The sequence below is a fragment of the Vombatus ursinus genome, unplaced genomic scaffold, assembly GCF_900497805.2.
Source record: "Vombatus ursinus unplaced genomic scaffold, bare-nosed wombat genome assembly UNPS02000582.1, whole genome shotgun sequence".
NCBI lineage: Eukaryota > Metazoa > Chordata > Mammalia > Diprotodontia > Vombatidae > Vombatus > Vombatus ursinus.
In genome coordinates this window covers 35,825,225-35,844,100 of record NW_020940360.1, presented here as the reverse complement: position 1 = coordinate 35,844,100, position 18,876 = coordinate 35,825,225, and the positions used below count along the sequence as shown (strand labels likewise).

At 36.3% G+C, this 18,876-nt stretch overlaps 1 protein-coding gene across 2 annotated transcripts in view; it reads right to left on the bottom strand.

The window, feature by feature from the left end:
* Positions 1–18,876, bottom strand: part of AFG1L (AFG1 like ATPase) — a 176,142-nt gene that overhangs the window by 152,087 nt on the left and 5,179 nt on the right. For both annotated transcript variants that reach the window (XM_027856006.1, XM_027855997.1), the window contains exon 2: positions 6,760–6,983. In XM_027856006.1, the coding sequence (XP_027711807.1) occupies positions 6,760–6,983 (224 nt within the window). The remainder of the gene's footprint in view (positions 1–6,759; positions 6,984–18,876) is intronic.

Here is an 18,876-nt window from a genome sequence, read left to right as displayed (position 1 = left end):
GTGGTACTAAAATAAAAAAGAGGGTTGTTTTCAAATTGTTTAAAATGCGACAACGCTATTTTTTCCCCCAATTTCTTTCCCCACTCCCCAGATCCGTTATTATCTCTCAAACGAAAAAGAATCAGAGACAATGATTCCAGCTGGAATGCTGAGTATAATTACTTCTTTAAAAAGAACTGGCATTAAATCATTCTCAACACAGACCACTTCTTGATAAAAGTAGATCACTTCAGGTTTCTAAGAACATCTTTAAAAACTAAAAAGCTGAACTACATGTTAGCTCCCATAAATTGCTGTTAAATGAAAATCCTTTTAATATATTTAGCTAATTTGCAAAAGGCCTCTCTGTAACCTAAAGTACACTAATTTGTTCAGTTTGCTGGCATAATTAAGTCTAATTTAAGTCTCTGAATAACCAGTATGCAGAGTGAAGAAGGAAAAAAAAAGGTATCTTAAACCAAAACAACTCCAGCATACTAGAGTAATAAACAACTGATAACTTCTAATTAGGACAAAATTTAAAGATTTAAATAACTTCTCAGTGATACTGAGAGGCAGATGTCACAAGACAATTACCCAAGGAAAATCCTTCTTGCCTATTCCCTCCTGAAGGTCATTTAAATTTGGACCCAGCAGAGGAATTGTAGGGGAATCCAGACATCTGGCTTAAGCCTGGATCAACACCTAGATCCAGAGAACCCACAGAAGGTCAGATTCGTTATAGACCTGAAAAAATTGGGGAGTTTTATTAAGATGGGAGTACCCCAAGACCATCAGAAAATAGTGTTTTCTGGAATTAAATTAAACCTGCAATTAGAGGCACCTTTTTCTAGATTAAGAACAGCCAGACTGAGGCCAAGATACCCCCTCAGCTCTCATCATTTGAGACCCACACCCAGAACAATATTGACCTGCGGGGGAAAAGGCCAATATTTGTAAGGAAATGTCTTCTGATGTGTCTTAGTTTATTAATCCTCAAGCTTAACATTTCGCCCAGGCACTGCATTCTACTTCTCAGAAGCACAAGTAATCCAAAACTATTAAATGCACATTTTGTTTCAAAGTATAATGCATTTTTTTTCATTAGCATGTATCAAAAAAGCTCAGAACATGGATGAAACCAATTGGGCATGTGACCTTGATGTTGAAGGGATGAGAAGTATTCAAGAATGACACTCTAAAACCAAAAAGAGAATTCAAATGAGAAAGTATAGGGATAGTTGTCTAAGGAGACCTATAGGGATGGACAATAAACTCAGGTACCAACTTGGACATTAAAATGACATATAACTGATGATGAATACAAAAATGTATGGTATGGTCACAAAAGAAGTAGTAGGAAAGCTAAAGCAAAGAGTAGAATGAAGCTAGTGAGAAAGGCTAAGACAATAATAAGGGCATTTTAGGAAATACTGGGGAAAAGGATAAAGGAAGAGAAAGGATGACTACTTGGGATAAATGAAACAATAACCATTTTTAACTAGTAGGACACACAAAAACAGGTGACAGGCCACATTTGGCCTGCAGGCCATAGTTTGCTGACCTTTTAGAGGCCTAGTTATGTAAAAGGCTTGCAGCTTCTAGCTTAAAGGAGCAGACCTCAGGATTATCTGATTTATGTCTGACTGATGTCCTCTCCAATGACTAGACAGAGGAACAAATATCAAGTTGTCTTCCTAGAGGGGAAATTATTTCTGAAGACCAAGGGGTCTCTCCCTCCCCCCAATTCCAGGTACCCTTAGTCTTTTCCTTTTTGTCCCATCCAGCATTTGTTTCCTAATCTCACTGTAAGGAATTTTAATAAAAGGGATAACCTTGGAATTATGAGTCACTTAAAAAGGAGGCAATGTGGTAAGAGTACAAAAAGTGTTAGATTCAGATTCAAGGATCTAGGTTCAAACCCTACTTCTCCCACTTACTCCGTGTGTGATCTTGGGCAAAATGTTTTACCTTTCTGGTCCTCAGTTACTATAAGATGAGAAGGCTGGACTAGATGACCTCTAAAGTTCCTTCCAACTCCAAATCTATGATCTCATGATCTTGGAAAGATTATGGAGGACAGGAGAGGTCTTCTAAGACTGGACAAAAGCAATTTCTGTCCTAATTTTCACAAAAAGGGGCATTCATGGATAGATTTCAGAAGATCCATGAACTTGGATTAAATCTTTATTTTTACTAATCTTTAACTAAAATATAGAATTGCCTTCAGTTATTTAAAAACATTACTCTGAGAAGGTATCTAAAGGCTTCACCAGACTTCCAGAGGGAACCATGACACAAAAAATAGTTAAGAACCCTTGATCTAGAATAATACAGTCAAAATGAATAAGATGAAATTTAATATGTTTAAATGTAAAGTCTTACACTTGGGCACAAAAAATCAATTTCACAAGTACAGGATGGTTGAATTGTGACTAATAAATAGTTCACTTGAAAAAGATCAGGTGATTTTAATGAATTCATCAATAGTATGTTATAGAAGCCAAAGCTAATATGATCTTAAGACTACACAAAGAAGGACATAGCATCCAGGAGTAGGGAAATAATAATCCTGCTGTGTTCCACTCTGGTCAGATCTTATGCAAAATTCAGTGCTAGTGCCACAGTTCAGGAGGGTCACGGATAGGTAATGGAGCATCCAAAGAAGTACAACCAGAATAATGACAGGCCTCAGGATGTCAATACAAAGAATAGTTGAAGGAAACGGAGAGTTTATCTTCTAGAAGAAAAAACTGAGGAAGGACTTGATATTTTTTAAAAGTTATCATGTAGAAAAGGAATCAGACTTAGTCTGTTTGAATACAGAGAACAGAATGAGGGACACCGGGTGGAAGTTGCAGAGGCTGATTTAGGTCTGATGTAAGGAAGAACTTCCTAACGATTAGCACTATCTAAAAGAATGGGCTGCTTCAGGAGTTAAGGGGTTCTGTCTCACCACAGATCTTCAAGAAATGGCCAGATGACCACTTGCTGAGTAAATGACAGAGAGGATTCCTACAATGCCTGGCACATAGTAGTCACTTGAGGAATGCTAATTGATTGAGTGTTCAGTTACAGGTTGTGACATGTCCATTACAACTTTGAGAATCTATAATGTGACATTGTGATAATCTCTCTCAGACTGTTTCTTCATGTGTAAAATAAGGGAATTTTACTATATGATATCTGATATGAAGTCCCTTTCAATGCTAATATTCTAGAACCCAAGATTTTAATTTTTAGGTAGGTTTGTAGTCTGGTAAAGGGTCATTTAGAGGTAACTTGGTTGTCAATATGGCTTTTTTAAAGGTTTATTTTCCCAAGATAAGTCAAAAGTTTGTTTTTTTGTTTGTTTTGTTTTGTTTTTTGGCAAAGCAATCAGCATTGTGACTTGCCCAGGGTCACACAGCTACTGAGTGTTAAATGTCTGAAGCCAGATTTGAACTCAGGTTCTCCTGACTCCAGGGCACTACTCTATCCACTCCACCACCTAGTTGTCCCAAAGGTTTAGTTTTGAAGTAAAGTTAGAATATAGGTTATAATGCAGATTCATTCATTCACTCAAAAAGTATTTATTAAATAGCTATCAAAATGAAATGAGCAGAACTAGGAGAACATTGTACACAGTAACAGTAATATCTCAAGGATGATCAACTATGAAAGCCTCAGCTACTCAAGATAATAATCCAAGACAATTCCAAAAATTCCCTGATGAAAAATGCTATCTACCTCCAGAGAGAGAACTGATAAAGTCTGAATGCAGATTAAGCATACTTTTTCTTACTTTGCTTATTTTTATTTATTTTGTGTTTTCTTTTGCAACATGGCTAATATGGAAATGTTTTGCATGACTTCATATATATAATCGAAATCAAAATTGTTTGCCTTCTCAGGGAGCAGAGAGGGGGGTAAGTAGGGAGGAACGTAAGGGAAGAAGAGAATTTGGAACCCAACATAAAAAAACTTTGTTAAAAAAAATTTACATGTAAGTGGGAAATATTTAACAAAATAAATAAAAATACATTTTGGGAAGAAAAAACAAACAGACATCTACTATGTGCTAGACATTGTGCTAGGCAATGGGAGTACAAAAATAAAAATGCAATAGTCTTGCCCTCAAGGTGCTTACATTCTATTGAGTGAAACAACACATCCACATGAGTAACTACAAAATAAATTGAGAGTAATGGGGGAAGGGGGCAGCTCACTGGTACCTGGGTTTCTGTCGAAATAAGAGTTAAATAGAAAATCATTGTCTTTCTCAGCTCCAAATTCCTACCAAATCTTATTTTGGGGAAGTGCACTAACTTCTTCAGAACACCAAAGTTCCTTTAGGCAACTGTCTTTTCTCATGCATGAAATGAGCTTCTGTGATCTCAGAAAGTTAATGCAACTCTGAAAAAGTTACCATAAGCTGAGGTCTAATAGTAAACATAAATGAAACCATATGAATCTAGATGATATTCATAGCTCTCAGGAAAATAAAAGGTTTTCATAAAAAAAAAATTAAGGTAAAGAAAATTCAAGTTATAGAATTTCAAAAAGGGGAGGAAGTATTTTTCACTATACTAAGATGTCTGAGAGTTTGAATGTGCTCAGTGAAGTATGTTAATTCCTTCCTCAGTCTATTCCCAAGAAACCAAAAACTGAATCAGCAAAATTGAAGACATTATCAAAAAACCAAAAATGAAACAATAAGCAACAAAGAAAGAAAAGATTGAGATTAATCAATCAACAAGAGTCTGCTCTGTGCCAGGTGCTAAGGAAACCAAGACAAAAGTAAAACAGCCAGTGCCCACAAGGAGCTTACACTCTATTGGGAGAGACAAAATGGACCAATATCAGTAGGCACAAAAAAAAAAATAGGGTAATGAGGGGAGGGAGATTAGGAAAGGCTTTACCTATAACACAGGTCAATCAGTCACAAACATTTATTAAACATTTACTATGTTTCGGGCACTTTGACAAGCACAGTGAAAAAGAAAAGCAAATACACAAGGCTTGCCCTTAAGGAGCTTACATTCTAATGAGAGAAGTAACCTTCAAGTAACTGTATACATACTAGACAGAAGTTTCTGTACTTGTGGAATTAGATGGAAGATAAACTTGGAGAGAAGAGACTAGCAATAAGAAAAACTTAGAAAAGCCTCCTGCAGAACTGGGATCTGAGTAAGGCCTGAAGGAAACCAGGGTAGTCAGTCCTTGAAGGTGAGGAGGAAGAGTATTACAGGCAGAGGGGGAAGAAGAGAGGTGTGCACACACACATAGCAGACACTTAATCAATGTTTGTGGAATTGGATGAGATTAAAAATAAACCTAAGTTAACCAGAACTTATCCAAAGCATGCCATTCCCTAACCATACCACTAAACTAAAGTATTACTGTATTTGGGAAACCAGCAATTCAATACATGTCAATATGTACAAGGTCTGTGATTTTCCTCCCAGCTCTTAGACTCTGTGACATGTTAAGCCATTAGTGTTTCCCATACATACCAGCATCTTCTCCTTCCTGTAAATCTACATACAGAAATATCAGGTCGGGGCTGAGTGTGGAATAACGGTAAGGCAGGTAGAGCATCCCCTCTATCTTAGGATCACAGATCTAGAGAGAGATTAGCCCTCAGAGGCCAACAGCCTAAAGCTCTCATTTACAACATGAGGAAAAAGAGGTTAAATGATTTGTCCAAGGTCACACAGGTGGTAAGCAGCAGAAATGGGCTTTAAACAAGGTCCTCTGACTCTGCAGCTAGTGTTCTTTCCACAGTGCCACATGCAATTAATAGCTATCTACCACATATGAAAAAAAAAACACGTAAGTATACTAATTAGTTTAAGAATATGTAAAATTATAATCATCACCTGAAGTTTCAAAATAAAATTTTAAGATAATAATACGTAATGTACAAGAAGTAGCATGATACAGTGAATAGAGCTGGCCTCAGAGCCCAGAGGACAGGTTCAAGTCTTTCCATGACAGATACTGTTTGTGTAACCCTGGGCAAATCACTTAACCTTTCAGTACTCCAGGGAGGAGGGAAAGAGAATAAGCACTTATTAATTGCCCAATAAGAGTTAAGCAGTGTGCTACAAATATTATATTATTTGATCCTTAGAGCAATCCTGGGAGGCAAGTGCTGTTATTATCCCCATTTTGTTGTTGCTGTTTGGTTGTTTCGGTCGTGTCTGACTCTTCCTGACCTGTTTGGAGTTTTCTTGGTAAAGATACTGGAGTGGTTTGCCATTTCCTTCTCCAGCTCCATTTTACAGATGAGGAACTGAGGCCAACAGGGTTAAGTGACTTGCCCAGGATCACACAGCTAGCCAAGTGTCGGAGGCCAAATTTGAATTTAGATCTTCCTGACTCTAGGCCCAGTGCTCTGATTCACTGTATCACCCGCTGCCTCACAACTCTCTTAAAAGGATTTAAGCTGTATTGGCAGAGGAAATGCCTCCCAGAGGACTCCCTACACCAATGAAATCACAGGTCTAGAATATGGCCCTAATATATAAAAAAAATTCTAATAAAGAAGCAGTACCATCTTATATTTAATATCTTCCTTCAAAAACTTTAAAATTCAAAATTGTTTATGGAGGCAAAAGGCTGTTCAAAGAAATACAGGGAAACAAGTGAAATGATTCTTGAGTTACATAAATATGCAAACCTCCATTGCTCCTTCAGTCCTCAATTTGAAGATGACCTCATGAAGGGCTGTGATGTCTAGTATATCTAGTGCTTTATTAATGAATCGTCTCTGTCTCACCCCCTCCCAAATCTCACCTTTGAAAAAAAGCTTTTGGTTTCAATGTTGTATCCTTTAAGGCTCTCCTGTAACTTCTCCAGACTCTGTACAACCCTTCTCTGGTGTTCGTCCTCCTTTATCTCGTCAGCCTCGATTAGGAAATCATAGTGTTCCAATGGTCCACTGCAAACAGCCAAAGCTTTTGAAAAAGCATCTGTTGGGGTATTTGGAGTTACACTTTCTGTGGCGTGAACCGTATAAGCTGTAAAACAAAATTTAGATGAATTTTAACATTTTCCTTAAGGAATATGTTTTGTAAATGTTCCACATGTGTCCATCAATGGCTATGTGTAAAAAAAAAGAAAAAGTAAAAAGACTTTAAATGTTCTTACATTTGAGCTCTTTTAGCATTATTGTCCATCTGGGTACAAGCAATTATAATAAATCATATTTTATTCAGTACATTCCTTGTAATATACTTCATTTTTTGTATATTTTATTGGTGTCCTGTGCTTTTAGATAACCTTCGTTTCAAATATTTCCTTCCCCCTACTCTACCACACAAGCCAGCCATTACTTGTACCAAATTATAATGTACTTTATAACTTATGTTGCTAACGAAATGAGGGAAAATACTGCCCTCTAAATAGGAACAAGTTGATTCCAACTAAACCCCATAACCTGGAAAGCCTTGGTCAATTCTGAAGTCTCTGCTCTCTCCCGTCATGACTGCCCAGAGCACAACAGTGCTGAGGGCCAGGACAGAGCTCACTCCTAGAAAAGGAGGAGTAGGATCAGGACTTTCCAAAGGTTCTTTCTTTAGGTGATTTCCTGTATCATACTCCCTTCTGCCCCTTACTCCTCTGGACTGAAGATAAAGGGATTCCTTCCTTGGATGGTCATAATTGCCTGCTAGTCCAGAAAAAACTTCAGATTTGCACACGCTAGTTATTTTAGGCTATGATAATTGTGACTGCAGAGCCCCCTGTCTACCCAATTAAAAAAATCTGCAGCATTTTCCTTAACTTGTTCACTATGATCATGTGAAACCAATAGAAAGTACATGAGAAAATGGAAATAAATCAGGTATTACAATAGAATAATGAGAGCAATCTTTTGATTTCTTCTGTCACCACAAAGCTTGTAAATTCAAACTTAATAAATTCCTTCATAATTATTGCTAGTGAGAATAAAACTATTCCAATAATGCACTATATATGTACATATGTGTATACTTTTACTAGCTACCTCACAGGATTGTGGTGAGTAAAACAATCAGCAAGTAATATTTTGGGTTCTTGACGCTTTACACATATTTGCTTAGGATTTCTCTAATACCTTTGTTCAGTGCATGAAAATTCTAACTTTATTTTGCAGAGAAAGAAACCAAGTCCCACTGAGGATAAAATAAAGCATGACAAAAGCGGCAGAAATAAAAACAGAATCAAACTAGATTCTCAAGGCTAGCTGAGAGATTGGCCAGCTTGGGCCTTGATAGCAGCTGTATAAATTGGAACACAAAAGACTTCTCAAAAGCTGCACTAAATTAAATCTGTTACTAGATCAGTGTACACAAATTATGTGATACTGTTGTCATATTATTTTGATTTGTATTAATTTATCTTATTGTGTTCTAAAAGGACAGTGGGAAAATGCCATTCAGAAGTCCCACCCACTCTGGTGCAAACATTGACACACATCTCTGGAGGCGCAGAAAAGTCCACACTGTTCTTTATTAATCTCAAAGAAGACATCTCAAACATCTCCCTTGCCCAATGGCTTATTATGTATGGGTGATAACATAGCATCTTACCATCTAGTGATTATATGAATAATCCCTTTCATTTATATGTCATAAAACATCTTAGAATATCAAGTGTTTTACAAGTAATGAAACATTTCTCTATTGAGTTATCTTTCTTCATATCAAGACAGGATGTGTCTAGAAATGTTCAAGGCAACAAGTCTGACTCCAGTTTCTTCAAAGTTTTATGCTCATATTTCAGTAAGTTCAAAAACTTGTAAAGAAATTAAACTGCAGGAAGATACAGGCCAACAAGTTCATTTTAGCAACTCAAGGTTGTTTTCTTTGTTTTGTTTTGTTTTGTTTTTTGAGGGGAGGGGGCAACTGGGGTTAAGTGACTTGCCCAGGGTCACACAGCTAGTAAGTGTGAAGTATTTGGTCTGAGACCGGATTTGAACTCAGGTCCTCCTGACTTCAGGGCCCGTACTCTATCCACTGCGCTACCTAGCTGTCCCTTACTTTTTCTTTGTTTTTTTTTTTTTTTTTTTTTGAGTCAAGGTTGCTTTCAAAGAATTGGTCATAGTTTGGAAACTGAAGATTGACCCTTTCTAGAGCTACATTCCCCAAAAGATTTAACCGGACAATGCCAAGTCAGGATACAAATGCTCTGTCAGCCTCACAACCCAGCACCTAGAACCCACAATTCCTCTCCTAAATTGGCCAAAATTCATCCTGCTCAGCCCTTTTCACCCTTCCAGGCTAATACTGCTTCTGCAAATAAATACCACTACCACTACTAACTCTTCACTATAAAATCAGCAAAGGAATTTGTCTCCATATAAATCCATTAATTGGTACATTTCATATAACCAGCTTGTAAGAAATGTTAGGTAACTAGGTTTTACGCAATTTTTAGAAAACAGAATAAATAACCATATTTGGAGCAAAATAAAGACATAGGGACCTTAGAGTTTTGACTTTAAAATCAAAAAAAGACATTTATCAAATCTGCAGACTGCACAAAATTGGAAGGGCCTGGTAATATTTTGGATGACAATCAAGATTCAAAAACATCTCCACAGAAGATGTTTTTGTAAAGCGGATAGAAATTAGTAAGATGAATTTTAACATACGCAATTCAGCATCAGAGAGGCAACATGGAGTAGTGAATAAATAGAGAGCCAGCCTTGGAGTCAGGAAGACCTGGGTTCAAGTCCTGTCACTGACATATCCTGACAGTGACTGTGAACAAGTCACTCCACAGTGCCCCAGTCTACTCTCTAAGATTCCAAATTGCACAGCAGGTGCTGACACAGATATGGGGTTTTCTTGGCAAAGATACTGGAGTGGTTTGCCATTTCCTTCTCCAGCTCATTTTACAGATGAGGAAACTGAGGCAAAAATGGTTAAGTGACTTGCCCAGGGTCACCTAGCTAATGAGTATCTGAGGTCGGATTTGAATTCAGGTCTTCCTGACTCCAAGGCTAGTCTGCTGAGCCACCGAGCTGCCTCTTAGAAGGAGTTACTTATGCCAATAAATCAGAGATACAGCCTAAAACGAAAAAAAGAAAATTCAAACTATAAATGTAAAGTCCTGCTTTATATGTCCATGAATAGTGGAACGCTACAGTCTCTGAAAAATTAGAAATGAGTATCATGCTGAGGGTAATAGGCACAAGGCGGTTATCTACAGGCTACGATATAATAAAATTAGGAACTACAAAGAATTAAGAGGATGGTATTAAGGAAATATACATTCTAAAAACAGAAAATGGGATTATCACATGAAAAGAGCAAGAGACAACCAACAAAAAACCTCAGTTCTTCACTGGATCAAGGGATAATAACTTTAAAGCTGAAGGAGACCTCAAAGTTTTGGACACTGAGACCCAGGGAATCTAAGTGACATATCTGAGGTCACTCAGATAATAAACACCAGAGACAGAATTTGGGGCAATTCTTTTCATTGTAACACACTCCCTGGTATCCTTACGATGTCAAGAGATAAAGACACACCCCCACCTCAGCCCACTGGATGAATCCCTCTGTGACGAGGACCAAGGTCACCTAAGATAAAAAAGCATAGATGGGCTATAATCTGCTTTATTGGAGGGAACCATCTACATCAACATGATCATAGATTCATCTGAGGACAGTCCTACATTAAGGCTCCAAAAATCAATTAATTACAAGAGTACAGAATGGCAATACAAGCAAAAAGTCTTGGGATTTTTAATACAATACAGCTAAACAGAAGCCAACAGTGTGAGTCATATGTATTAAAAATACATTTTCAGCTTCCTGCCTTAGACACTGCTTAGTGCCTGGGCATAGGTATCAGTGCCCATTGTTATTAATCACTAGGAACTAGTGACCTAGACAGATCTTAAGTATTTTAGAGCTGGGAACTCACCAGGGGTTCTTAAACTTGTTTGTGTCACGGAATTTTTTTTGCAGTCTGGTGAAGCCAAACCCATCTCAGAATGGGTTTTTTTTTTAATGAATAAGATAAAATACATAGGATTACAAAGGAAACCAATTATATTGAAAGTTATCAGAATATTTTAAAGAAAACAAATTCACAGATCCCATGTTAAGAGCTCTTGATTTTTAGCCCAATCTTTTATTTCATAAATGAGAAACTGACACCTGAAATTAAGCAACTTGCCCAAATGATATTTAGTGGATCGTAGAAGTGGGACTGAAACTTCAGTCTTCTGATTCCCAGGCTGGTTGCCTTTTCACTACAACTCTGCCTCTCCTCAGAGTTCTTCTTTTTCATCCCACCAACAATCCACTATCCCTTCTAAAAGAATAGGAGTTTTTGCCTAGTAGTTGACATTGCAACTACTGGATCCAGTTTTTAGATGCCCCAAATCAGTTATTAAGCATTTATTAAGAGCCTGTTACGTGTAAGCACTGTGTTAAATGCTTGGGATACAGAGCATTTGGAAATCTACTTGGGAAATAGTTGCGCCAGAAGAAATAGTACCTCCCACGGATCAGCAGTTTGTCTTGGCCCTCAGATATGCTCTTGAATGAATAAGGGCCTATTAATATACTAACTGAACTCCCCTTAATGATGAGACTTGAGTTCATTCAACTACCATGATCTTATTCTCCATCAGGAATTTGTTATCCCTAACATTTCAATATTATTAGTATCACTGGCATCATTTTTCTTATAGCTTTCTATCCCTACTGTACATTTTATATGCACTTGTTATAGTTTTCAAGATGCTCTTATATACACTGTTTTCACTCATTCATTCACTATATTATTTGAACCTCAAAACAATCTTCTAAGTATTACTCCCACTTTACGGATGAAAAAATTGAAACACGAAGAATGTTAGGTGAATTGCCTAACAATCCTTGGTTAAATCACTACTTCACCCTCTCTACTGGTCTATCACTCCATGTGCTCACTACTCTTTAAACAAAACAGATCAAAATGAACAACTGTGGAATAAAAGGAACTGCAGCTCCTTCACAAAGAGAAAGAAAATTGTTGCCAAAAAGAACATACACTGAGTTAAATGAAATCAATACTACATAAGGAATCTAGATTTCCAGTTTAAAATGTTTACCCACTGCTGTGAGAAAAATGCACAATCAGGAAAAGCACTTTTAATATTTCTAAAGGGCTGAATTGAAATTTCAGCTGTGAACTTCATTACTGTAATTAGATTTTTTAAATGCATATTTATTAAACATCTATTCAAATCATGTGTTCACAATTATTCATGAGTTATTTCTGTGTAACACTGATTGTAAGAAAGTATAAACAGTGGCCACTGACCAGAAATATCCTGCTACAATGAGAGAGTCTACACTAAGGTCATAGACAGCTTGTTTATACTCTATTATGTCCTAATCACATCTCAAAGATAAATGTTAAAGCTGGTTTTTTTTTTATAAAATGGAAACAGATCAATGACCCAAAAAGTCAGACTTACCATCGACATTCAAGACCTAGGTTTGGTTCACTGATGAATAAACAAAGTATAGAAAAGAAGAAAATCAAATCATAATTAAACTCTTCAGAAAGACAACATAAGCCATCATCAAGGAATACATCATAAGATGATTTACCTTCATTTATGGAAGGCTGATTTTAGAGACCTTAAAGGTGCTTTTGATTTAAATAGAAAAATTATGAAAATTGGAACTGAATGCTTGCTGGTTACTATTCTCTCCCTTTAGAAGTTAGTTAATCTTAAGTATTCCATGTGTATAAAGCTGCAAGAGGAAAAAAAAACCAATCCAAGAAACTTAAATTTCAAGACAACACATCAGTAAATACTGCCTTAAAATATGAAGGAAGGTATTTCAAAGTAATTAAAGATATAATCAGGCATCGTGAGTAATCCCTTAATGTTTAGCTTGTCCTACATTGTCCTACATGGGATCTGCTTGCTATCCAAAGACAAAAAAAAACAGTAAATTTAGCTTCTAGTTACAATACTATATTTCGTTAAATGTAAGGCTTTTTATATTATTTTCCCATATTCAAAGTAAGCACATTTTTATTTTCTACTTTATCAGACTAATAAATCAGTTTTTGTTAGATTCTACTATTTATCTTTTATGATAGAAATGAGCTGCAAAGTAGCTCTGTAAGATCACAGATTGAGAATTGGAAGGGACCTCAGAGATCATCTAATACAGGGTTTAATCTTTTTTGTGCCAGGGACCCCTTAGTCAGTCTGGTGAAACCTATGGACCCCTTCTCAGAATGTTTATAAATGCATAATGTAAAATAATTATGATTGCAAAAGAAACCAGTTATTCTGAAATGAGTTGTAAAAAAAAAAAAGTGAAAGAAATTCTCAGACCCCAGGCTAAAAATCCCTGAAATAATTCATCCCCTCATTGTACAGATGAGGAAACTGAGGCCCAGAAGGTTAAGTGACATGACCAAAGCCATACAGGCAGTAAATAGCCATGCTGGAATTTGAAACCAGGTTCTCTGCCCCCAAATCCAACACTTTTCACTATAAAAACAGAAAGTAAAAAAGGCAAGGAAATAAGGCTAATTTCTCTTTGAAGTTTCTAATAATGACCCCATTGTTTCAGGTTCTACAGGTGATAGAAAACACTATTTAACAACTATTTTTAAAGTACACTGTTATTGCCATTATTTCAATGGATAGTTTTTCAAAAGATCAAACTGTTCAAACCTTGAACAAAAGAATATCCATTCTTAGGAACTTTTAAAATATTTCAGTTGGCAACCAAACTACACGGTTAATAACTCGTACCTTGGTCAACTCATTTCTAAGAAAGCGGTAACTATCTTATGTTGGTTAAGTGAAACGCCCCTGCGCAATACAGCAACTGAAATTTTAGGGAAAACACCCCAGATGGAGGGCAAGAGTTGTCTGTGATAAAATATGAATCCTGAATTTCTTTTTCAACAGCAACTAATAACAGTCTGTAAAAGCTCAAAACAGCTTCAGTTTTACTAAGAAGAGGGTGTACTCTTTGAGAGGAAACTCACAGATATTGATTGTATTGTGAAGACGTGAAGGAGATTCTGTAAAGAAATATGTTGTTTGAGGGTGAGGTTACCTGGCTAGGGGTGTGAACAGGTAATGCTTAGGGGGTACAGAGGTCAAGTAATCAAGGGGTAGAGAAAAAAAGGGAAAAGAGGAAGGGAGAGTGAAAAGTGGAATAGTCAGCAAAGCAATGAAAAGAAATAATGAGAACAATATGGAACTATGCCCAAAGGGCTATGAAATTGTGCATACCCTTTGACCCAGAAATACCACTACCAGGTCTGTATCCTAAAGATCAAAGAAAAAGAAAAAGGACCTATATGTACAAAAAAATTTATAGCGGCTCTTTTTGTGGTGACAAAGAATTGGAAATTTAAGGGATACTCATCAACTCAGGAATGGCTGAACAAGTTAGGGTATGTGATTGTGATGAAATACTATTGTGCTATAAGAAATGACGAGCAGAATGCTTTCAGAAAAACCTGCGAAGAATTACATGAACGGATGCAAAGCAAAATGAACAAAACCAGGAGTGCACTGTACACAGTAACAACAATATTGTATGATGATCAACTGTGAGTGACTTAGCTCTTCTGATCAATGCAATGATCTAAAACAATTCCGAAGGACTTATGATAAAAAAATGTCATCCATCTCCAAATAAAGAACTGATAGAGTCTGAATGCAGATTGAAACACTTTTTAAACTTTATTATTCTTATTTTTTCAGTCTGCATTTTCTTTTGCAATGTTTTGGAAACATGACTGTACATGTATAATCTATATCATATTGCTTTCCTTCTCAAGAAAGGGCAAGAGGAAAGAGAAAAGGAGAGAGAGAATTTGGAACTCCAAATTTTAAAAAACAAATGTTAAAAAATTTTGCCTACATGTAATTGAGGGAAAAAAATAAAATAAAAATTAAATGTAAACAACAACAAAAAGAATGGAAGAGATATGGGATACCAGGTCCAAAGTACATAAAAAAAGATGAGTCTTTTACAGTGGCCTCTGTCAGAATGAGAAAATAAAAATAAGAAAAGAATACACAGGAAGCTGTTAAGGTAGAGATCAAGGTCTCAGACAAAGGCCAGAGAGGCAAAGGTATGTGTTAATCCAGCTCTGAATATTAAGGCACAGAAATTTCTACATAGTCATACCCACCTCTAATCTAACTACAAAGTTTATTAACAGCATACAAACCCCTGGTGGAACACTCACTCACACAAAGAGTCATATTCTGCCTCACCCAGACCCACTGGGTCATTGGCTTGGCCTATTTCTGAGAAACAAAGCTAAGAAATCAAGCTTCAACGGACAGAATCTTAAGATCTGATAATTTTTGACCATTACGAAGGTCTCAGCAATTTTGTGCATAATTAAAAATTTATCCTAAATAAAAATGTTCCCTTGATTAACTGCAACCCAGGAAATCTGTTCTATCCAGACCATAGGCCTGTTGGGAATGGCCTGAGGGAAACAGGGTCTATGATTTCACACAAAGACAAAGGAACTCCAGCCTTGGACAAAGGTAATCTAGGGTAAGCAGACCCCAGGCACCTTTGAATACAAGTCATGAATAGGCTAAGTAAGGATAAACACAGGGGTAGATAGAATTCCTTTAGTGTCAGGGGGCACATATAGAGGGGATCATTAGCCCTTTCAGAAGTTTCTGTCTACCTGTCACCCCTCCTCCCACAGAGGGAAGGGGCTTAATTTCACTAGGCTACCACAATAAACTTGAAAAGTAGTAAGCTCTCTAACTCTCTAGCTTTATTCAACAACTGAATGACCATCTGTCAGAGATGTTGTATAGGGTCTTCTAGGGTAGGAGGATAAACTAAATGATCTCTCAGCTTCAGCAGTCAAAGTCTTCCAAAACAAAGAACATAAAGTTCACTGGCTGTAAGGGCAAATTACTCTATTGTAAGCCAATTCACTTTTAGGCTTCTGAAGCTCATTCTAAAAAATTCTTCTCTTCGGCAGCACTGACTTCCACCTTTGTCCCTTCCCTTTATCTCATCACCACTGCACCCCCAGGAGTGCTGGGCCTACTTGGACTGTATTATTCCTATATAAATAAGTAGCTTGCTAAATAAACCCTAGACTACTATGTTATGCTCCCACAAAAGTTCTAGAGTTTGAAGTAAACGCCATTTGAGAAGGATCATTTGAATGGAAAGCTTTAATGTCATTGGATGAAAAGAGACAGGCACACAGTGAGACCTCTCAATTTCAAGCTCTAACAGCAGCTGAAAAATGGGCTCAAAGAGCAGCTAGGAGGCACAGTGGATTAGAGTGCCAGACCTGGAGTCAAGAAGACTCATCTTCCTGAGTTCAAATCTGGCCTCAGACACTTACTAGCTGTGTGACTCTGGGCAAGTCACTTCATCCTATTTGTCTCAGTTTCCTCATCTGTAAGATAAGCTGGAGAAGAAAATGGCAAACCACTCTAGTATCTTTGCCAAGAAAACCCCAAATGGGGTCACAAAGAGTGAGACACTACTGAACAATAACAAGGTCAAGCAGATGTTATTCATTAGTATGAGAAAAACTTGATTAACTAATACTAGTAGAAATCACACATCAACTAGCATAGTACTTTATTCACAAATGGCTCAGTTTAATGAAGATGACTATGATGATTAACAAAAGATGATACATTAATTCAGTTGGCAAAGTGCTTAATCTTAGATGAAAGTTTATTTCCCCAAAACAAACCTGATATTCATGGGGGGAGGGGAAGAGTACCCTATTTTCAAACTGAAATATATTTTTCTTTATGTAGATGAAAAAAAAATACAAAAATTGCTGAGGCCTTACTAATAATCAAAAGTTAATACCTACAATTCTAACTGATTTAAGTTTCTTAGCAAAAAAGAGAGACAGATGGGAGAAAGTACAGGGAATATAGTAGATTTCCACATAATCTGGCTTTCTCTTTAGAGTCAGGACTAAATTCTTAGTCAGTATGCCATTTACTATAACCCCTAAGCTCTCTTCTGTACATGTGTATATTTCATTTTTCAGTTCAAAAAATAGAATTTAGAATATCACATTTTCTTTGAGATTTCAAATTATTCCAACTGTCCAATTAAGAAAGAGATCTGGATAATCAATATTCAGAGACTTAATTTGAGATCCATAAGTTTCCCACAATTTCCCAGCCAAACACCATTTGCCTTCAACCCTTTTCTTTGACTACTCCCTTCTTTTCTTGACAAATAGTTCATTCTCATTAACCTAGAAAATTAAAAAAAAAACTTGTTGAAAAAACAAGCTAAAGCATAAAAGATGTGTAGGAGACTATCATGAAAAACGAAGCCACCAAGATTAAGAAAAGGAAAGATTAAAATGTAGAGAAAAATAAAATCAAAACATGGGTCCTTATCACAAAATAAAACTTTTTCTTTATTTTTAAACATCTTATGATTTTAAATACAAAGTTAAACATTAACCAAATCTTTACACACATCAACTCCCAAAAATTCATACTAGGAAATTAACTACAATTTGATTGTAGTGGAAAATTATAGGAATTATAAACCAAATTTCCTATTATGATGTTTCAAAAATATTTATATAGACACACAAACAGATGTCTACTGGCCAGACAATAATGTATGGCAGGATACTGCTATAAATATTAGTCTCTTACATATGGACTATAAACTGGTCCCAGAGAACTGAGTAGGAAAAAGAGAGCTGGATTGCATTCAATAAATCATAAAATGCTTTCAACAACCCCAAAGCACTCTTCAAAACAAAAACTCATCTTTTAAACAATATTCTTCAACTTAATCTCATTGATGTTGTTGATTGTCCTTCATTCTTGAATCTATATGACTGCAAATACATGGCACAACAATCTGAGTAACTGAAATTGTTGGTGACTCAAAGAGCAACAGAAATATACATGGTAAGGAAAAAAAGGCTTAAAGCTTGTGGACAATAGGTAGCATAAAAGACATCATCCAGAAAATGTATGATCAGAAGAGGAGATGCCCCAGTCACACAGTGAGAACAATAATGAATGGAGATATTATGCAAATAAAGTGGCTAAAATGTTCATGACCTTTGACCCAGAGATCCCACTATTGGGTATATACCCCAAGAAGATCACTGACAAAAAGAAAAACTTCACATAAACCAAAATACTTATAAAAAGTGGTTTTTGTGACAGCGGAGAAAAGTTTCTACTTTGTGGAAACATAGTAGATGCCCAATTAATTAAAAAATAACTAAATAAAGTGTGGTACTTGAATGTAATGGAATATTATATATACTGTGCTGTAAAAAAAAATATGAAAATAATGAATACAGAGAATCAGGGAAAGACTTACAGGAACTGACTAAAGAGAAGTAAGCAGAGCAATGAAAGCAATATACATGATGACTACAAGTAAATGGGAAGAACTACAAAAACATCAAAAATGAATGTTGTACTTACTACACTGTTGGTGGAGCTGTGAATTGGTCCAGCCACTATGGAAAGTGATTTGGACATATGCCCTCAAAGTCATCATATTAGGCATACCTTTTGATACAACTACTAGGCTTATGCCCCAAAGAAATACAAGAAAGAAGAATAGGACTTATATGTACAAAAACATAGCAGCTGTGTTCATAGTAGTCCAAAATTGGAAACTAGAGAGTGCCCACCTATTGGTGAATGGATAAACAAATTATGGTAGATAAATGCAAACTGAATATTAAGATGCCACAAGAAATGATGAAATTGACAGATTCAGAGGAAATGGGAAAGAACTTTATGAAATGAGGTAGAGTGAAATGAAAAGTAGGAAAACAACTTAGACAATGATAACAACCCTATGGAAAAAAACAACTTTGAAAAACTGAAGAACTCTGATCAATGCAATGATAAATCACAAATCCAAAAGACTAAAGATG